Here is a 16,957-nt window from a genome sequence, read left to right on the forward strand (position 1 = left end):
TATTTTTTAAAGAAACATCATACAAAGAGCAGGCTTAGACTCAGAAGGAGAAGGAGTGAAGACAGGAGGAAGGAATATCAACAACCTAAGATATGTGAATGACACCATACCACTAACAGAAAACATGATAGATTTGGAACAATTGTTAAGGAATGTCAAAGAAGAAAGTCCAAAGGCAGGCTTACTGCTGAACATAAAGAAAACAAATATATACTGTAGTTGACCCTCTGTATCCACAGATTCTTTATCCATGGATTCAAGCATCCATGGCTTGAACATATTTTTTAAAAAGTATAAATTCCCAATAGCAAACTTTGATTTTGCAATTTTATATAAGGAATGCCATTTTACTATGCTATTCTATTTAATGGGACTTGAGCATCCACAGATTTTGGTATCCACAAGGAATCCTGGAAACAAGCCCCACTGTAATGTCTATGAAGGATCTACATAAATTCAACCTAAACAATGAGGAAATCAAAATAGTAAGAGTTCCCGTACCTTGGATCAAACAAGGATCAGAATGGAGTCTGCAGCCAAGAAATCATAAAAAGACTAGGAACAAAAAGGGCAGCTATGAAAGAACTAGAATGATTCTAAGGAGTAGAGATACACAACTAAGTACTAAAGTTAGAAATATAAAAGCCCATAACCATGTACAGATGTGAAAGCTGGACAGTGAAGAAAGCAGATAAGAAGAAAATCAACATTTGAGATGTGGTGCTGGAGAAGAGTGCTGAGGATACTGTGCAAAACCAAAAAGAGAAACAAATGGATCCTTGAACAGACTAAGCCTGAAATCCCCCTAGAAGCCAAGATGATCAAACTGAGGCTGTCATACTTCGGCCACATCATGAGAAGACAGGAGTAATTAGAAAAGAAAATAATGCTAGGAAAGGTAGAGGGCAGAAGAAAGAAAAGAAGAATGCACACTAGCTGGATAGACTCAATTAGGGAGGTCATGAGTCGGAATTTGCAGGACCTAAACAGCACAGTGGAGTACAATGTGTCATTGCCATGAGTCTGGGTTGACTTGAGGGGAGCTAGCAACAAAGTTATGCAGATTTGCCCCATGGTCTCTGAATATGCAAGAATATTTTAGTACTAGAGATATTCTGGGGGAAAAACATTCTCATGTATGTAGTACAGAAAATCACTAACTATTTGGAGAGAAATTCAATGGTGTTTACAAAACATGTTTACAACAGTATCATTAGACCTTTTACAAGAGAATGTTCCAATTAAAATCCACTTACCCCATCACAATTTAAACCTATGATATAACTAAATAATCGCAATAAGGTTGCAATCCAGCTCAAGTTTCTGAGAGTAAGGAGCTTATCGCTTGGTGTTTTAAACTGGCTCCAGCCTCCTGGGCTGCAGTTGGGATGCAGGATGGAGGCTGGGATTATCTCACATTAAATGGAAACCAAATGACCACCTGCCATTAGCCTGGCTCCAAGCTGCACTCCACCAGCACTGAAGTCAGAAAGCTTTCTGACTTCTAAAAAGTGCTGGCAGAGCACGGCTTAGACCTGGCTGGAACCTGGGCTGATGGCGGCCGGTGATTCAATGGCGATTTAATGTGTGATAATCCCAGTCTCCATCCTGCATCCTGGCTGCAGCCTGGGAGGTTGGAGACGATTTAAAATGCCAAGCGATATGCTTGTAAATCCCACTGAACTAAAAACGCTTTATTTTCAATTTGCTGAGTATGGGACTGCACTGCAAATTATTTATTTGCACCCATTTCACACAGTTACCATTCAGATTTAATACTCTAGTTAGATTTAAATACTTTCTTGCTCTTCACTTCAATATTTATTCAATAATAAAGCTACAAAGAAAAAGGAAAGAAATATGGCACACTGTTCACACGTTTGATAATTTAGATTATAATGCTATAGCAATGGCAGTAAATCTTAAGTGATTAATCAATCTTTTCCTGTCTTATGAATGAATAGCAGTCTTCTGTTCCTGGAACAGCCATGGCTGGGTATTTTCTTTGAGTTGGAGTTTGAAAAAGGAACTTTTCAAAGCTCTGGATCTTCTACAATGCTATTTAATAGATATATACACACAGTAATGGTACCAATGCTTTCTTAAGTACACTACCATTCCCTTAAAAGAGATCTGTCATGTGAGATGGAGCATCAATAATTTTACTCAACAAGAGCAATCTATAAAACCCTGTTACACTCCTCACCAAATGTCTGTAACTTATTTTATATTTCCAAATCCACCTTCATCTGTGCTGAGAGGTTTTCTTTAGGTCACATACTCAATAATCCTTCTGCACTTTGATGTCACACATTCAATAATTGTCTGTCTTTTACTCTTCTTCTCTCCTTAATCCATCTCCCCTGATTAGCAGCAACTGCACCTTCAAACACCCCTGCTTCTCTGGCCAAGGATATCTCTGTGTGTCCTTGTCTGTTTATGTAACAATTGCAGATGTTATTTTCCCTCCTGGTATGAATTTCACATAGCAACAGCACTGCTTCAACACTGTATTAAAATGCAAACTCATTTGAAAAAGTCTGTTTCAGGCTATGTCTATTACAGTGATTCTCTTCCTCCTGGAACTAAATCATTCTGTAAGTTTATAGAGCTCCTCCAGACAAGCCAAATGTATCAGGAGGACATGGTACAGGTATTTGTATTGCTACAATTTTTATTGTGTGCATATATATGTGTGTTTATTTCATCACAGCAAGCTTGTAAGGCATCACAACCATGTTAGTCTAGGAAACACAAACATACCAGGTTGGGGACAGTCTTTAACACACAGCTTTTCCAAATTGCCATGGTGCTGCTTCAGTCCCAGCCTCTGTCTTCCATATGCCAGCCTCCATAGCTCCATCGTCTTGCCCTATTCCCTTCCTAGCATGCCTTTTGGTCTGTATTTATTTTTATTTTTAGTGCAATGGTGTGATCATGGCAACTCATTAAATAAAATAAAGAAAAAGAAACGGGGGAAAGAGAAACAGCCTGCTAGGGAATAGCAAGGGGGAGGAACAGATTCATGCCCACTTGTACCACGTGACTTCCTGTATAGTGGAACTGTTCAGGAGAAACTTATCACATGTGCACCAAGAGTGGATAATCAGTACAATTGGAATGCACTGTTTTTTTTAAAAAACTTTTAAAATCTAAATTACTGTCATATGACCTGAACACTCTCTTGAATTGTCAGGACAATTTTCAAACAAATAATAAAAGAACAGCTTTGGACCTGTGTTGAATCACTATTTTGTGGTAAGGTTGCTCACTCACCGGGTTGTTGTACATCTGAACAATGAGCTGCTTGACACCATGTAGAGTAGGATGAGCCCAAGGAGAAGGATCCACCCAATGCCGGTTTAAATCAAAGCCCATTAAGGAACACCTGTCAAAACAAACATAGGTCAGGTCATTTTTCTTCAGATCATGCAGGCTAGTGTGTGAGGTCAGTAAGGTTTAATTTTCTCACTCTGCATAACTTTGCTCTAAATCAACTGCTCCATAATTACTTTTCATGTATCCCTTTGTCCTTTGGATTATATCACACTGAAGACTTCACAACAAGGCAATGTGTGGCTCAACAAATGCTCTTCAAAAAGCAGCATACTACGAAGCATACTATCTAGACAATCCTGGACACACAGAGGGGAAATGGAATTCTCTCCCCCCACATTATTTTCTGGACTGAGCAATCCAGATACTCTATCTCATATTCTGGAATTATTTCGTAGCAAACTTGTCGAAAAGACTGGCTTCTATTGATCTAAAAAAGATCATTTGTTGGAATCTCAGACAAGAATGGGCAAGGTCTGTCAAGGAAATGAGAAAAGATTTCAGTAGAAAGGGCTGATCTATCTCATGGCAACATCCAGCCAATAGGCAACTCACAAATTTTTCCCCAAGATATTTTGGACTTGATGACAAGTTTGAAAAGCTTAAGCAGAACATCAGATGTGAAAGGCAGGCTGCTTCAAATATGGGGTTTTCCTTCCAGTACTTGCAAAGGAGAGAGGAACTGCTATATTCCCCCCTTGCAAGTGTTCTGATTACAAAAGCTATGTTTGAAACAAGGATATCCTCTGATATGCTCAGGTACAAAATATCTTGTGAGAAGCAGTTTAGATTCATCCTCTGGATATAATTTTCCCTTGAAAGAGCCCTTGGCTGACTGCTATTGCCAAGGAAGATCTAATACCGTGCCTGAAGGTGTGATTTATTTTTAGTTTACTTATTTTTCTTTGCTGTCCTGCTTTGCTTTCAAGAGTGTTCAGTCTATACAAAAAAACCCCACAACACTGAGACCTCTGACTTTTCTTCCTTTGATTCTCCTGCTTTTTATTTCATGCACCTACTGCATGCCTTCAGAGTCTCTTATAGCCCTATTCCCAGAAGGTGAGAGAGATGGGGAAGAATGGACTAAAGGAGTTAAAGAAATCCTTTTTCATGGCCATGATTTCTTACAAAAAGAACTGCACACATTTCCTACTTGCTTTGAGAGGAAATGCTGGTTCATTGGATCAGCACTGGTGAATGTCCACATAATACCACACACAAAGGCTGTCAGTGGAAATCCACAAATCATAATTGTGCTAAGGGTTTGGATTTGGAAATGAAATAGGAGCGGGAGAGAGAAAAGCACCTTAGATCTTCCTTCATTTCCCATCTCAGAATGGAGACAGAGCAAAATTTACTGCAGACCTAGTTCAAGACAAGAACACTAGCTGAAATTCTCCCAAGTCAGTCAGCTTATGGTAAGAAAACTCAGAACATACTCAGAATATACAGTAATTAGTAATACCTGATTTACTGGAGTTCCTGAAACTGTAAAGTGGCTTTGGGATTTTAATCAGTTGCGCTTCTCGGGAGAGCTTAACCTAACATTCACCCTCAGGGATAGAGAATCATTTTCTAATATCTTTTTAGGCTCCCTTCTGACATTCACAAAGCATATGCCCTTGAGGGATAGTAACAAGAGACATACCATTCTCCAGTATCTGGTTGACGCTGACCTCCCTTGCAGATCAGTGCATTGCCCACATATACATCACATTTTTTTTTGTCGACACTTATGAAGGAGGCATTCTTGCAAAGAGACACAACTCTGAATACCTGTGGTGGTGGCTGTGTTATTATTTCCTTGAAATGCATCCAAACCACAGGAGAGGGGGTACCCTCCATGCTCTGTCTTTCATTTGTTCATGAACAGAAGAAGTACCATGCTGCATCAGAGAGAAAGCCTGTGTAATTCAGCATTCTGTTTATGGAGTGGCCAAACAGATACCTAATGGGGAAGCCCACAAACAGGACATGAGTACAACAACACTTTCCATCTTCCAATCCCCATGAACTGTCATACCATCTCTGCTACTGGAGGTGACTAGTAATCACTCTGGTTTGAATTTAATTGTTTTTCTACTTTTGTAGACAAGAAATGATGGGATTCATCACTAGCTAGGGATGGAAATCTTCACTTATTTTGTTCTCTCATGCAAGAATGCAGAATTTCAAAATATGTCTTCCCCTTGACCATTTTTTGGGTGGATTATGTTGTGAAGAAAGCAAATAAGAGGAAAATCAATTCATTTGAAATGTGGTGCTGAAGAAGAGTGCTGAGGATACTATGGACAGCCAAAGAGACAAACAAGTGAGTCCTCGAACAGATAAAGCTGGAAATTGCCCTGGAACCCAAGATAATAAAGTTAAGATTGTTGCACATTGGTCATGACATGAGAAGGAATGACTCATTGGAAAATACAATAATGCTAAATAAGGTGGAGGGATGTATAAAGAGAAGAAGACCGCATGCTAGATGAATAGACTCTATTAAGGAACTCATGGACATGAATTTATAGGATCTAAGCAGAGTTTATAGGGAGTCTAGGATATATATCATCCATGGGGTTATCATGAGCAGGGATTAACACGAGGGTGGTTAACAACAACAAATCTTGTGACATCCATTATGGCCAAGGTGAAGTGCACTTTCTACGTATGGTTAGAGCTGGGGTGGTGACTTCTCTGGTGCCTCTCTAGCTCCTTGATCTGCGTCCAACCAACTAGTGTTTGTTTGAGCCTTAGACACTGAGGGCTAAAGATGCAGGCCAGAAAGAACTCTCATTATGTGGCAGGCATCTTAAAGACTACTGGAATGCATGGAGCCAGCACCATTAGTAAAATCTGGTGCCTCTTTCCTGCATTGAAAGGGCTTTTTCAGTGGCAAATGATACAAATTAGATAGCTCTGCGCAAATGTGTATGATCCTGCTTTAGATGGTGTGGTGGAATAACCAGTGGTTGGCACAATAGTTATTAAGTGGCTATGTTGAAGCTAAGCATCTTGATTTGATTTCTCAATTTTTTACATTTATTCATTCCAAACCCACAGGACAATTTGGAACAAGGCATGGCATTTGGTTGCATTTTCAGCCAGGTAGCATTTTTGTCCCATTTTCTGCTTATGTAAAATTGCAACTCGAGCAGAACTGACAAAAGAGAATTTAATAATGGGTTTCTTAGTACAGATAGAGTAGGCAGATCAGCATTAGCTGCTGAAGGCCACATGGTGGAGTAGACGTTTGTAGAATGAATGACACAATTTTAAACAGTATATGATGGTTAACAAAGCACTCTTTCATTTTCTTTTTTGAAATAAAACTAAAAGTGCAGCCATACATTGCTTCTTCTCATGGGTCTATCCATTCCTCTTTACTTTTGGGAGTACTTACTAGCACGAACATCAAGAGGGAACTGGGGCATTCCACAGCATGAACTACATTCCTCTAAGATCAGCAAGGAATACCTTCATTTAATGTCTATTCTCTCTGCTTTCACACACAAAAAAGCAGCAATGCCAGTGTGGGGAGGAAGCATCATCACTGCATATTTGGATGTGTTGGGATCATTATGTAAACTGATACAAAATTTGAATAGTGATTGTCTGTCATTAGGCTGCACTGTAAAAAACTAAGGAGACAGAAGAATTTACACTGATGGGTATTGCCAGAGGACTAACTGAAAAGTAGCCTAGGACACACATGCAACCACATTAAGTAGAAGCATTTTAAAGGGTCATCTAACATTCCTCCACAGCCAGTGGAAATATGTAGTTTAATGAAAGAATACAGGTTGAGTACCCTTATCTGAAATGCTTGGGAACAGAAATGTTTTGATTATGGATTTTTTCAGATTTTGGAATATCTTCATATATATAATTAGATATCTTGATGATAGGACCCAAGTCTAAATTAATGAAATTAATTTATGTCTCATATACATACACCTTATACACATAGCCTGAAGGTAATTTTTATACACAGGTTTTTTTAAAAAGCATTTTAAGGCACAAATATGGGATCTGTCCCTGGCACCTTGGAGGGGAAAAATACTGGTTCCCCCTCATAAGAAAGCATTAGATGCCCTGGTCCAGTGAATTATATAATTGGCTTGGCGTTATATAAACACTATTCTTTTGTCTCTTGGTAAAGCAATGGACTGGATTCAAATGTGTGTGTATGTGTGTGTGTGTGTGTGCATGCATGTTTGCCTATGTTTACAGTAACAATACTGGAGTAATGGAATTTATTAGTAATACAATCGGCTCTCTTTATAGGTGGGCTTGCCTTCTGCGTCTTTGAGTTTATGTGGAAGGCAAGCCCCAGCAGAAATAATGGGGCACGTACACGCGTCGCGTGCCCCATGCACCACCATGAGCATGTGCCCCATTATTTTCTATGGGGCTTGAGCATATGCTCTCTTCCCCATACTCCAGGGGTCCGGAACAGATCCACTGCATTTGGGGAGGGTGGACTGTATTTGGCAATGTGGCAGTGGAGTGACTACAGTTTATTGTTTCACACCCAAATTGTGACTTGTAGATTATAGACGTCCAACAGGTCTAATAGACTATACAAGATGAGTCTTCCTTATCTGGAATTCCAAAATCCAAAATATTCCAAAATGCATTTTTTTTCATGGGTGTCTTGAGATGGTGACACCTTTGCTTTCTGATAGTTCAATGTACACAAACTTTGTTTCATGCACGAAATTATTAAAATATTACGTATAAAAGTATTTTCAGCCTATGTGTTTAAGGGGTATACAAAACATAAATTAATTTCATGTTTAGACTTCGGTCCCATCACCAAGATATCTTATCATGTATGTGCAACATGTTCACATATCTTTGAGCCTCCTGAAATATTAGCACCTCAAAAGTAAATGTTTGTTGCCTTGATGATAGAGGTGGTGCAGTAACAAAGTATTTACAACTGGCCAATAAGAAAGGCTGTCAGCTGATTCAAGAAATTGATGAATTGATGAATTCCAGATTAATTCATACAGAAAAAAATAGATCAAAGAAAAATGTAAGTAGTTCCTTTGCTTTTAGAGGATACAGAGGCATGCATGTTTAGAGCAGGCATCATCTCTCTCATACAGTACAGAATGCCTCTTTTAAGGTGCTGCTATTTTTATAAGTACTTGTATCAAACATACACCTGAAAAGCAGGTTTAAAATCCATTAATAAATAAATAGGACAATCCATTTGAGTTGAGTCTAAACAGTCAACTCCAACATTTTCTGTCAGACTTCTTAACAAACCAGTATGTACTTGTACAGGAATAAGAAGTGGAATGATTTCTGCTTAGGCCAACATCTATATTCCAGTTCTGGGTATCTTTGATAGCAGCAGCAGCAACAACTAGGCAACTTCATAATTGATTCTGATCACATCAGGGCAAACTTTACACTTATGACAAAGTGACCAGATCCTTTTCCAGGATGTGTCCTACTTTTGAACCTTCTGTCCAAAGGGAATTCCAAAATGTCCTCCATTATGAGCATGACTATGAAGCGAAATGCAATGAAAGGAGTCGCCCCCTGCATTTCAGCACAATGGACAAATGAAAGGAATAATTTAAACATTAGCCCATTACAGATGGGCAAAAAGTACGTTCTAGGGTTAGGAAAGGGCGTCCTTTCCGGACGCCCTAACCCTAGTACGTACCTAGTACATACAAAATGGCGGCTCCCATTCTACATGGGCGCCACCATTATGACGTCATGACTGCGCCACCCCCAAATGGAGCGGCGCAGAAGTGACGTCCTGACACCGCGCGAGGGTGCCTGGGGCGCCCTTTCCGTGGCGCCAGAAGGAGCTCTGAAATGGAACTCCTTCCAGATTTGTGTTGTGAAGCACCCTTTACATGCCTGCACCAGTGACACATGCCCCAAGGACACGCTGTCGGGTGTCCTTGGGGCATGAAGCCCAAGGCCACCGCTTTCCAGGCCGCGGGGAAGTGGCCTTTTGCCGCTTCCCCGCCACCTGGAAAGCAGCGGATTGGGGCCTCAGAGGCGGCCTCTGTGGCAGCTGAGGCCCCGATCCGGCAGGTAAAGGGGCAGGAACAGGCCGCCCCAAAAGGGCGGTCTGTAAACAGCCATAGATTCAGTCAAGAGTTTTTTGCCAATAAAAGAGAAATTTAAGTCGTTATCTTGCTCAGAGTTCTATAAGTATATTGCAAGCCAACAAAGCATTTTAACAAAGATAAGTTCATCATAAAAATACGGTTGAGTACATAATAAAACACACTATAGGGTTGTCCACACTGCAGAAGTAATCCAGTCTGACACCACTTTAGCTGCCATAGCTCAATTCTATGGAATTCTGAGAATTGTAGTTTTGTTAGAGACTTATTCTTCTCTGCCAGAGAGCTCTGGTGCCAGAACAAACTACAAATCCCAGGATTCCATAAGACTGAGCCATGACAGTGAAAGTGGTGTCAAATTGGATTATTTCTGCAGTGTGGACGCAGCCGATATGTAACAGCTGCAAATAAACCACAGGAAATGAATTTATATTTAGTGTTTTAGCTTTTATGTTGTAAGTCACGCTCCCCTTGAGGGACTCGGTGCGCAGCTTGGGAGTACTCCTTGATTCGTCGCTTCATCTGACATCTCAGGTGGACGCGACGATCAGGAGTGCTTGTTATCAGCTTCGGCTGATACGCCAGCTGCGCCCCTACCTGGGCCGTCGGGACCTTGAAACTGTTGTACATGCTTTGGTAACCTCTCGATTGGATTTCTGCAATGCGCTCTACATAGGGCAACCCTTGTACCAAACCCGGAAGCTTCAATTGGTGCAGAATATGGCAGCCAGACTGGTCGCTGGTAGTTCCAGGACAGACCACATAACACCTATTTTAAAAGATCTCCACTGGCTACCCATTCGCTTCCGAGCTCAATACAAGGTGTTGGTTTTGACCTATAAAGCCCTAAATGGCTTGGGCCCAGGGTACTTGGAGGACCGCCTCTCCCCACACAATCCGCCCCGCACACTCAGAACATCTGGGACCAATTTGTTAGAGGTCCCTAAATCCCATTTGGTGAGGACCTCACAGAGGGCTTTCACTATCGCCGCCCCCTCATTGTGGAATAAGCTCCCTGTAGAGCTCCGTTCCTCTGCATCTTTAGTTTCTTTTAAGAAACAATTAAAAACGCATCTATTCCAGTTGGCTTTTTCACTTTAGGTAATAGTGTTTTTTCTCTGCTCCTTGCCCTCTGTTTTTCGACCCCGGATTAGTGCAATATATTGTCTTTTTCTTGCCCCTAGTGAATTGTGATTTGTATAGATTCCCATTCCTACCCCTAGTAATGATGTTTTTAAACTTTTTATATTGTGATGTTTTACTTGTATTTTATTGTTTCTTGTCTTGTAAGCCGCCTTGATCATGCAATTGGAAAGGCGGGATATAAATAAAAACTATTATTATTATTATTATTAAGTCCTACATTTTTCTTGAATATCCTGCATTTTGAGATGCTTTGTCCTCCATTTCAATTATGACATCTGGTCACCCTGATCTTATGGAGATCTTTCTGGTATCTGCATATGAATGACCCATGCAACATGCCAGCCAGGAATGCAGAGATTCCACTAGAAACAATTTCTGTGATCCCTTACTGGTGTAACTGGCAACAGCAGAGATCCATAAAACCCTGACAGATACATGTGAACAGAAGTGCCAGAAGAGCTTCTGTGAATACAAAGCCTAACATAACACTGGAGCAGCTTGCAGATCCCTTTCAGTTCTCCTCAATATGGCTACAAGTCCCTGGAAATGCTTAGTCTTTCACCAACTGGTATCTGATCAATAAACAGAAGTGACTGAACGGCCAACCAAACTGTTAGAATAAAGCAACTGGTGAAGGAGAGAGCTCTGTGTACTGTAGAACCTGCCTGTCTCCCTAGGTTTGCCTGCTGCTTTCAAGTACAGTGGAAGATGCAGCCTCCCACAACCGCTGAAAAACAATTCAGCCACCAGGCCAACTGCACATTGCATGAAGAAAAAGGGTAGTGGCATCTTCCCCCTCCCCCACCTCAGGGAACATAATATCTTAAACTGCTCCTTATGCTGACTTATCTACTGTGCATTTTATTTTGGAAGGGAAAAACATTGCACCAAACCTTTATTTTTTATTTTTGTAATAATTTTGCACTGTATCTCCACAACTGGCTTCTCATGAGTTACAGAGCTATAGGAGCCACTATTGGTGCATGCTATGGAAAAGATGAAATATATATCTGGGTAAGTAAGACACAGATTTCAATTTCAAGCTTCTAAGGTCTTAACATAAACAAACTTTTTAAAAAGAGAGAGAGAGAAATACAGGGGATAGGAAGAGAACATTGATAGAATTTCTTAAGAATAAAATAAGAGGACAAACGGAAAGAATTTAAGATGCAGTCAGACTGAATCATCCATGTAACTGCAAGAAAAACACCCTCTTCATCTCACACAAGTTTTCACTCAAATAAGCACGTAGTGAAGTAGTGTTACAGTGGTGGGATACAGACCGCCCAAAAAGGGCGGTCTGCCGGTGCCTTGTTTTGCTGCACGAGGGAGCTGCAATGGACAAACCATGCGGCTGCCTCAGACAGCAAAAAGAACCCGCAAAAACCGGGTTCTTCTTACGGCACTATTGTGACGCTGCAGTGTGGCAATGGCGCACCCAGGTCATCACAATGACGCCAGGACGTGTGGACCCTAAGCGTCCATCACATCAAAATGGCGGCGCCCATATGTACAGGGTGCTGCCATTTTGATGCCCTCGTCACATTCTAGGGGCGAAGCACGTATGGGCAGTGTGCCCTCGGCCAACCCCTAGCACGTGATGAAGGCGCACTATAGGCCATTCTGTATAGTGCCTTTGTAACATTAAATATAATATTTTCAATTGGTAGTAAACAGAGGTAGTCAAACTATTTAGAAATGGAGAAATGCTGGCATTTTCAATACCAAACTTCATGAATCCATATCTCAATAAACTCTATTTTTCTTGCTGTTTTTTTGGTGGAGGGTGAGGGGGTGAGATAGGAAACAGGTTGCTTTTGAATACACACACAAACACAAACACACACACACACACACACACACACACACACACACTGATTTTCATTTTTCCAGTCAAACATGGAATGGAATGGGTCAGGAAAGACTTATATACATTTGCACATGAGGAATACATTTTATTCTACCATGAAAGATAGCCTGCAATCTTATATAGGTCTGCTCAACCCTCCTCTCAAAATTAAAATGCATTCACATTATCATAATATGGTTTAAAATATAATTCTTTGCATGTCTATGCGAAGTAGAAGGCAGGAGAAAAAGAGGAAGACCATATTCCAGATGGATAGACTCAACCAAAGAAATCACAGCCATGCGTCTGTGAGACATGAGCAGGGTGGGTGGAGGTCTTTCATTCATAGGGACGCCATAAGTCTTATGACTTATGACAGTGAACAACAACATCTGAGTGCAATGGGGTTACTTCCCCATAAGAATGTGTACCAGTACAATCTTAAACAGTTAAATATTTGAAAACCTATAAGAAAGTAAAACCAATCAATCTTCATCTGTACAAAGTAGTGATCACACTGGCACACGTGGAATAGATTTTTACAAAGGACAGCTTCTCCCATATGATCCTGTTTCATGCAAGAAACAAAATATCCACCACACTGGGGTTATTTTGCTCTAGCAAAATAAATCTGCTTTAAATCAACCTGAAGCCTACCTGTCCAGATGGTGTATGATGCAAAACCACATGGAAACTGACACAAAGATGCACTCCAGGGCTAAAATCCAGAGCAAAAGGAAGCTCTAATATGCTGCCTCAACATGAAAAATGCATATAAACAGCACAACATGAGTGCAGGAATGCAGGAAAGCTGAAGCTGCTTAGGGAGACAGTGTGGAATATGAGTCCTGGGACCAGTAAGATGCAATCACTAGCACCATTACTTGCCATACAGTTTTTGCATTTGACCATGCAGGTGCAAGGGTGGCCAGCTGCACCATCAACCCATTACACCATTGAGCACCAATGTATGACAAACACGCCAGGTCACCAATAAAGCAATGGATGTAATTAAAACATACATAAACTAGACAGTTGAACAGGCAGGCATAGGTGAAGTGGGCATATATGTGAGGCCTCCATGGTTGTGCTTTGCCAATGTGTCACTGCATGCCCTGATGCAGTATATGGCTAGTGTGACTGTGTGGCCAGTCACACAGGGGGAATCCAATGGGATGGCAGCTGGGCAGGAAGAGGGAGTTAACTGCCAATTTTAAGAATTAAAACAGTTATAAATTAAAATATAACATATGATTATACAAACCATTAAAATTTGTATAGCCAAGCATTCAAAACCCAGTCCTTCTTAGCTTAAAAGGCCTGACTTCACAGGAACATCTTTACCTGGCGTTGGAAAGATAGTAAGGATGGCGCAATCCTGGCCTCTTTAGGAAGGGAGTTCCAAAGCTTGAGAGAACCACTTAGAAGGCTCTCTCTCTTGTTCCCACCAAATGCACCAGAGAGGGTGGCAGGATAGAGAGAAAGGCCTCTCCAGATCATCTCAATACTCTGGGGGGCTTGTACAGGGAGATACAATTCTTCAAATAGCCTGGACCCAAGCTGTATAGGGCTTTATAGGTGTCTGCTTAATATTAAGCAGATACTAATCCTTTTTGCATATCCTCCTACCCTGAGGTCTTGCCATCAACAGAACAATACATTAACACGGAAATCACTCCTCCCTAGTCAAAGTCACACTGTATATACATACCCAACTCTCTTCCAATCCAACATTCTCTGAAGATGCCAGCCACAGATGTTGGCGAAACATCAGGAATAAACTCTTCTAGAACTCGGCCACATAGCCCGAAAAACCCACAAAAAACTATGGATGCCAGCCATGAAAGCCTTCGACTTCACATTGAAAAATCAGCTGTTCCCAAAGAGGTTACTCCCAAATTAATACATATAGGTTTACAACTCTTAACAATGTATGTTTGATATCCCAAATTACCTTATTTCTTTATGCATCTCAAGGAGTGGGTTCATTTTATGCCTCAAAACGTGTTTTAGTTTATAACATGCCATGAAAGTTTTTTCTGTGCTTGCTATAGCAAAGTAATGTCACTCACACTTTTAGAACAGTGCCCCAACTATCTTAATCCACCCATGACTAAACAGGATTTCATAGTGAAAAAGTGGAACGTGGTACAAGCTTTGAGCCCTTAAGAGAGCTTTAATAGGATAGTCCAGGCCCTCATCTGCCACAACTATTGATTAATTTAGTCCTATGGGAGGAGTTCGGAGGAGTTCTAGTGCATTTTAAGGTCATATTGCTGGGTGTGCTTTGCCCTCCTCTGGGTTAAAAATAGCTTGTTGTGTGTTGAGGGCTGAAGACAGCTGTTCTTAGGGTCTGGAAACTTAGGGGCTTCTGGCTGCCTCTTTGAGCACTGGATCAGAGCCACAGCAAGTGCACACTGTGGACCCAATCTGCCATTTTCCTGGTGCAAAAAGAAGCAGCAGAAAGGCATTCCTTTTTGTGCCAGGAAAAAGGCTCCTTTCCAGTTTTTCCCCATTTCAGTGGTGTGTGGTGTTTACATGCCATGCCGCCAAAATGCCACAACGCCACTGCCATGTAGTTGCTCAGGGCAGCTTCACAGCATGTTCCAGGCAGCTGGGGGTATGTGGCACCAGGAAGCTGGCTCTTTTTGCCTGTCTGCAGCAGCAGTTAGTGAATATAGTGCCTCAGAACCTACTGGGAGGGAAGACTTTGCAAATATTTAAATAAACTTTTAGAGAATTGTCTAAAGGGATTTTCAGAGCAGTGCTTATGTGGGGAGAGGGCAGATTTAGTCCTCAGATTATGTGGAGGAAGAACAAAATCTTAATTAGAAAATGTACTTTGCTTTTTGCAGTCAGCAGATCCACACCTTCAAAATAATTTGGAAGGGTGGCTCACAAACTGCAGATAAGCAGAAATTTCCCAAGTAATTGAATGGCCTAACTCACTGCAAGGTGATGAAAAAAAATTAGTGAAGAGCAGCTATCAAGACAGTCTCTGGAAAAGCTGCATGTGTAATCACAGTTTGCTTAAGGGTGAACCTCATTAACAATGTCTCTGATTAGGCTGTTGGAACTCTTCCAGCAGGAATTTTCCAAAAGTGCTGCTGCAGGGACAGAGTTTTGGAATTAACAGATGCAACAGAAAGTTAGATTAAAGTGGATTTTATTTGTATCAAAGAAATAGGTAATGCATTTGCTAAAGCCAAATAAAAGTAACTGTAACAGAAATTAAAAATGTACACTTTGGGTCCAAGTATACAAAGTGGCATGGCTTTAGGTGCCCAATTTGTATCCAATAAAGGTATTGTTTTTCTCAGTTTTTATAATTACCAATGTGTAGGTTTTAAAGTTTTTGTACTTTTTCTCATATTTGTGGTTTTAATATTCAAATGGTATACTTTAAGTGCCAAAATAGAAAGCAGTCAAGAGCATGTAAAACCATTATAGCATGCCCTCCAACTGTTCTGATTTGGCAGGGACAATCCTGATTAACCTATTGTCCCACTTTTTCAGCTGTTTTTAAAATCTCCCATTTTCCAGTGATGTAGGCTCAAGTGGACTGACTTGGATTCAAGATGGACTCAAGTTATTTCAATGATTCAGCTTGGACCTCACTTGGCAATAAATGACACACTGACTCAACTCGACTTGTAAATTTTTAGTAACTGACATGCTGCTGTTATTCAATTCAAGCAGTAAGCAAAACCCACCCTTATAGTGTATGGCAAATTTCTTGGTGGGGAACAGCAAATGTTTTAGGCAATGATCTTGAGATGGAAGGATCCTTGTAAGACTTTTGAAAGGCTTTAGAAGGATCCTCTGATGTGAAGGGTATTTGGAATTCTCAGCAGGAAAGGTCTAGTGCAGTGGTACATAACCTTTTGTTAACTAGGGACCTCTTTTAAATATTTTGTTTATCATGAACCCCCAAGGCTTAATTCAAGATTTAAAACAGCAGTAACAAAAATAACACTACTTGAACATTGAATCGTTAACAATTACATCCTCCATTAAATTTTCCCTCAGAGGTGCCAGAGGAAGACTGCTTCTTTCTGCCAGTTTGTGGCTGGAACAGATGGAGTGGCAATGCAGAGACCCAGCGAGCCAGCCAGCGAGCCAATCTTTGCCTGAGCTCCTGCCACATGGCAGCTCCACTGTGGGGAAGAGGTCAGTTGAGCTGTCTTCAAGCCTTCATGGACCCCCATTGAAAACACTGCAGCCCCCTGGGGGTCTGCAGCCACAGGTTAAGAACCCACTGCTTTAGTGCCTCACCAAACTGCAAATCCCAGGATTCCATGGGATGCAGCCATGGCAGTTGAGATGGAACCACAGTGCAACAATTGTGTGGCATGAAAGGTCAGTTTTACTAAAAATGTATCTCTGGATAGAAATCAAACTTTTTGATTCAGACCACAATTTTGCACTGCATGCACATATCCCATGAGATTTAGCTGTTCAAAATGACTAGAAGCCTTGCAAGCCTTGAAAGATGTTTCCTTCAGGGAAAAAAGCCTTTTTTGCCTTGACAAAACAA

The 16,957-nt window shown here is 41.0% G+C and overlaps 1 protein-coding gene across 1 annotated transcript in view; it reads right to left on the minus strand.

Moving 5' to 3' along the window:
- LOC149316264 (BEN domain-containing protein 5-like) overlaps nucleotides 1–16,957 on the minus strand; it is a 1,092,722-nt gene that overhangs the window by 189,956 nt on the left and 885,809 nt on the right. Inside the window, exon 9 of the mRNA XM_089515099.1 lies at nucleotides 3,277–3,388. Coding sequence (XP_089371225.1) covers nucleotides 3,277–3,388 — 112 coding nt within the window. The remainder of the gene's footprint in view (nucleotides 1–3,276; nucleotides 3,389–16,957) is intronic.

The sequence above is a fragment of the Sceloporus occidentalis genome, unplaced genomic scaffold (genome assembly GCF_023333645.1).
Source record: "Sceloporus occidentalis isolate IW3139 unplaced genomic scaffold, rSceOcc1.0.p SCAF_3, whole genome shotgun sequence".
Taxonomy (NCBI): domain Eukaryota; kingdom Metazoa; phylum Chordata; class Lepidosauria; order Squamata; family Phrynosomatidae; genus Sceloporus; species Sceloporus occidentalis.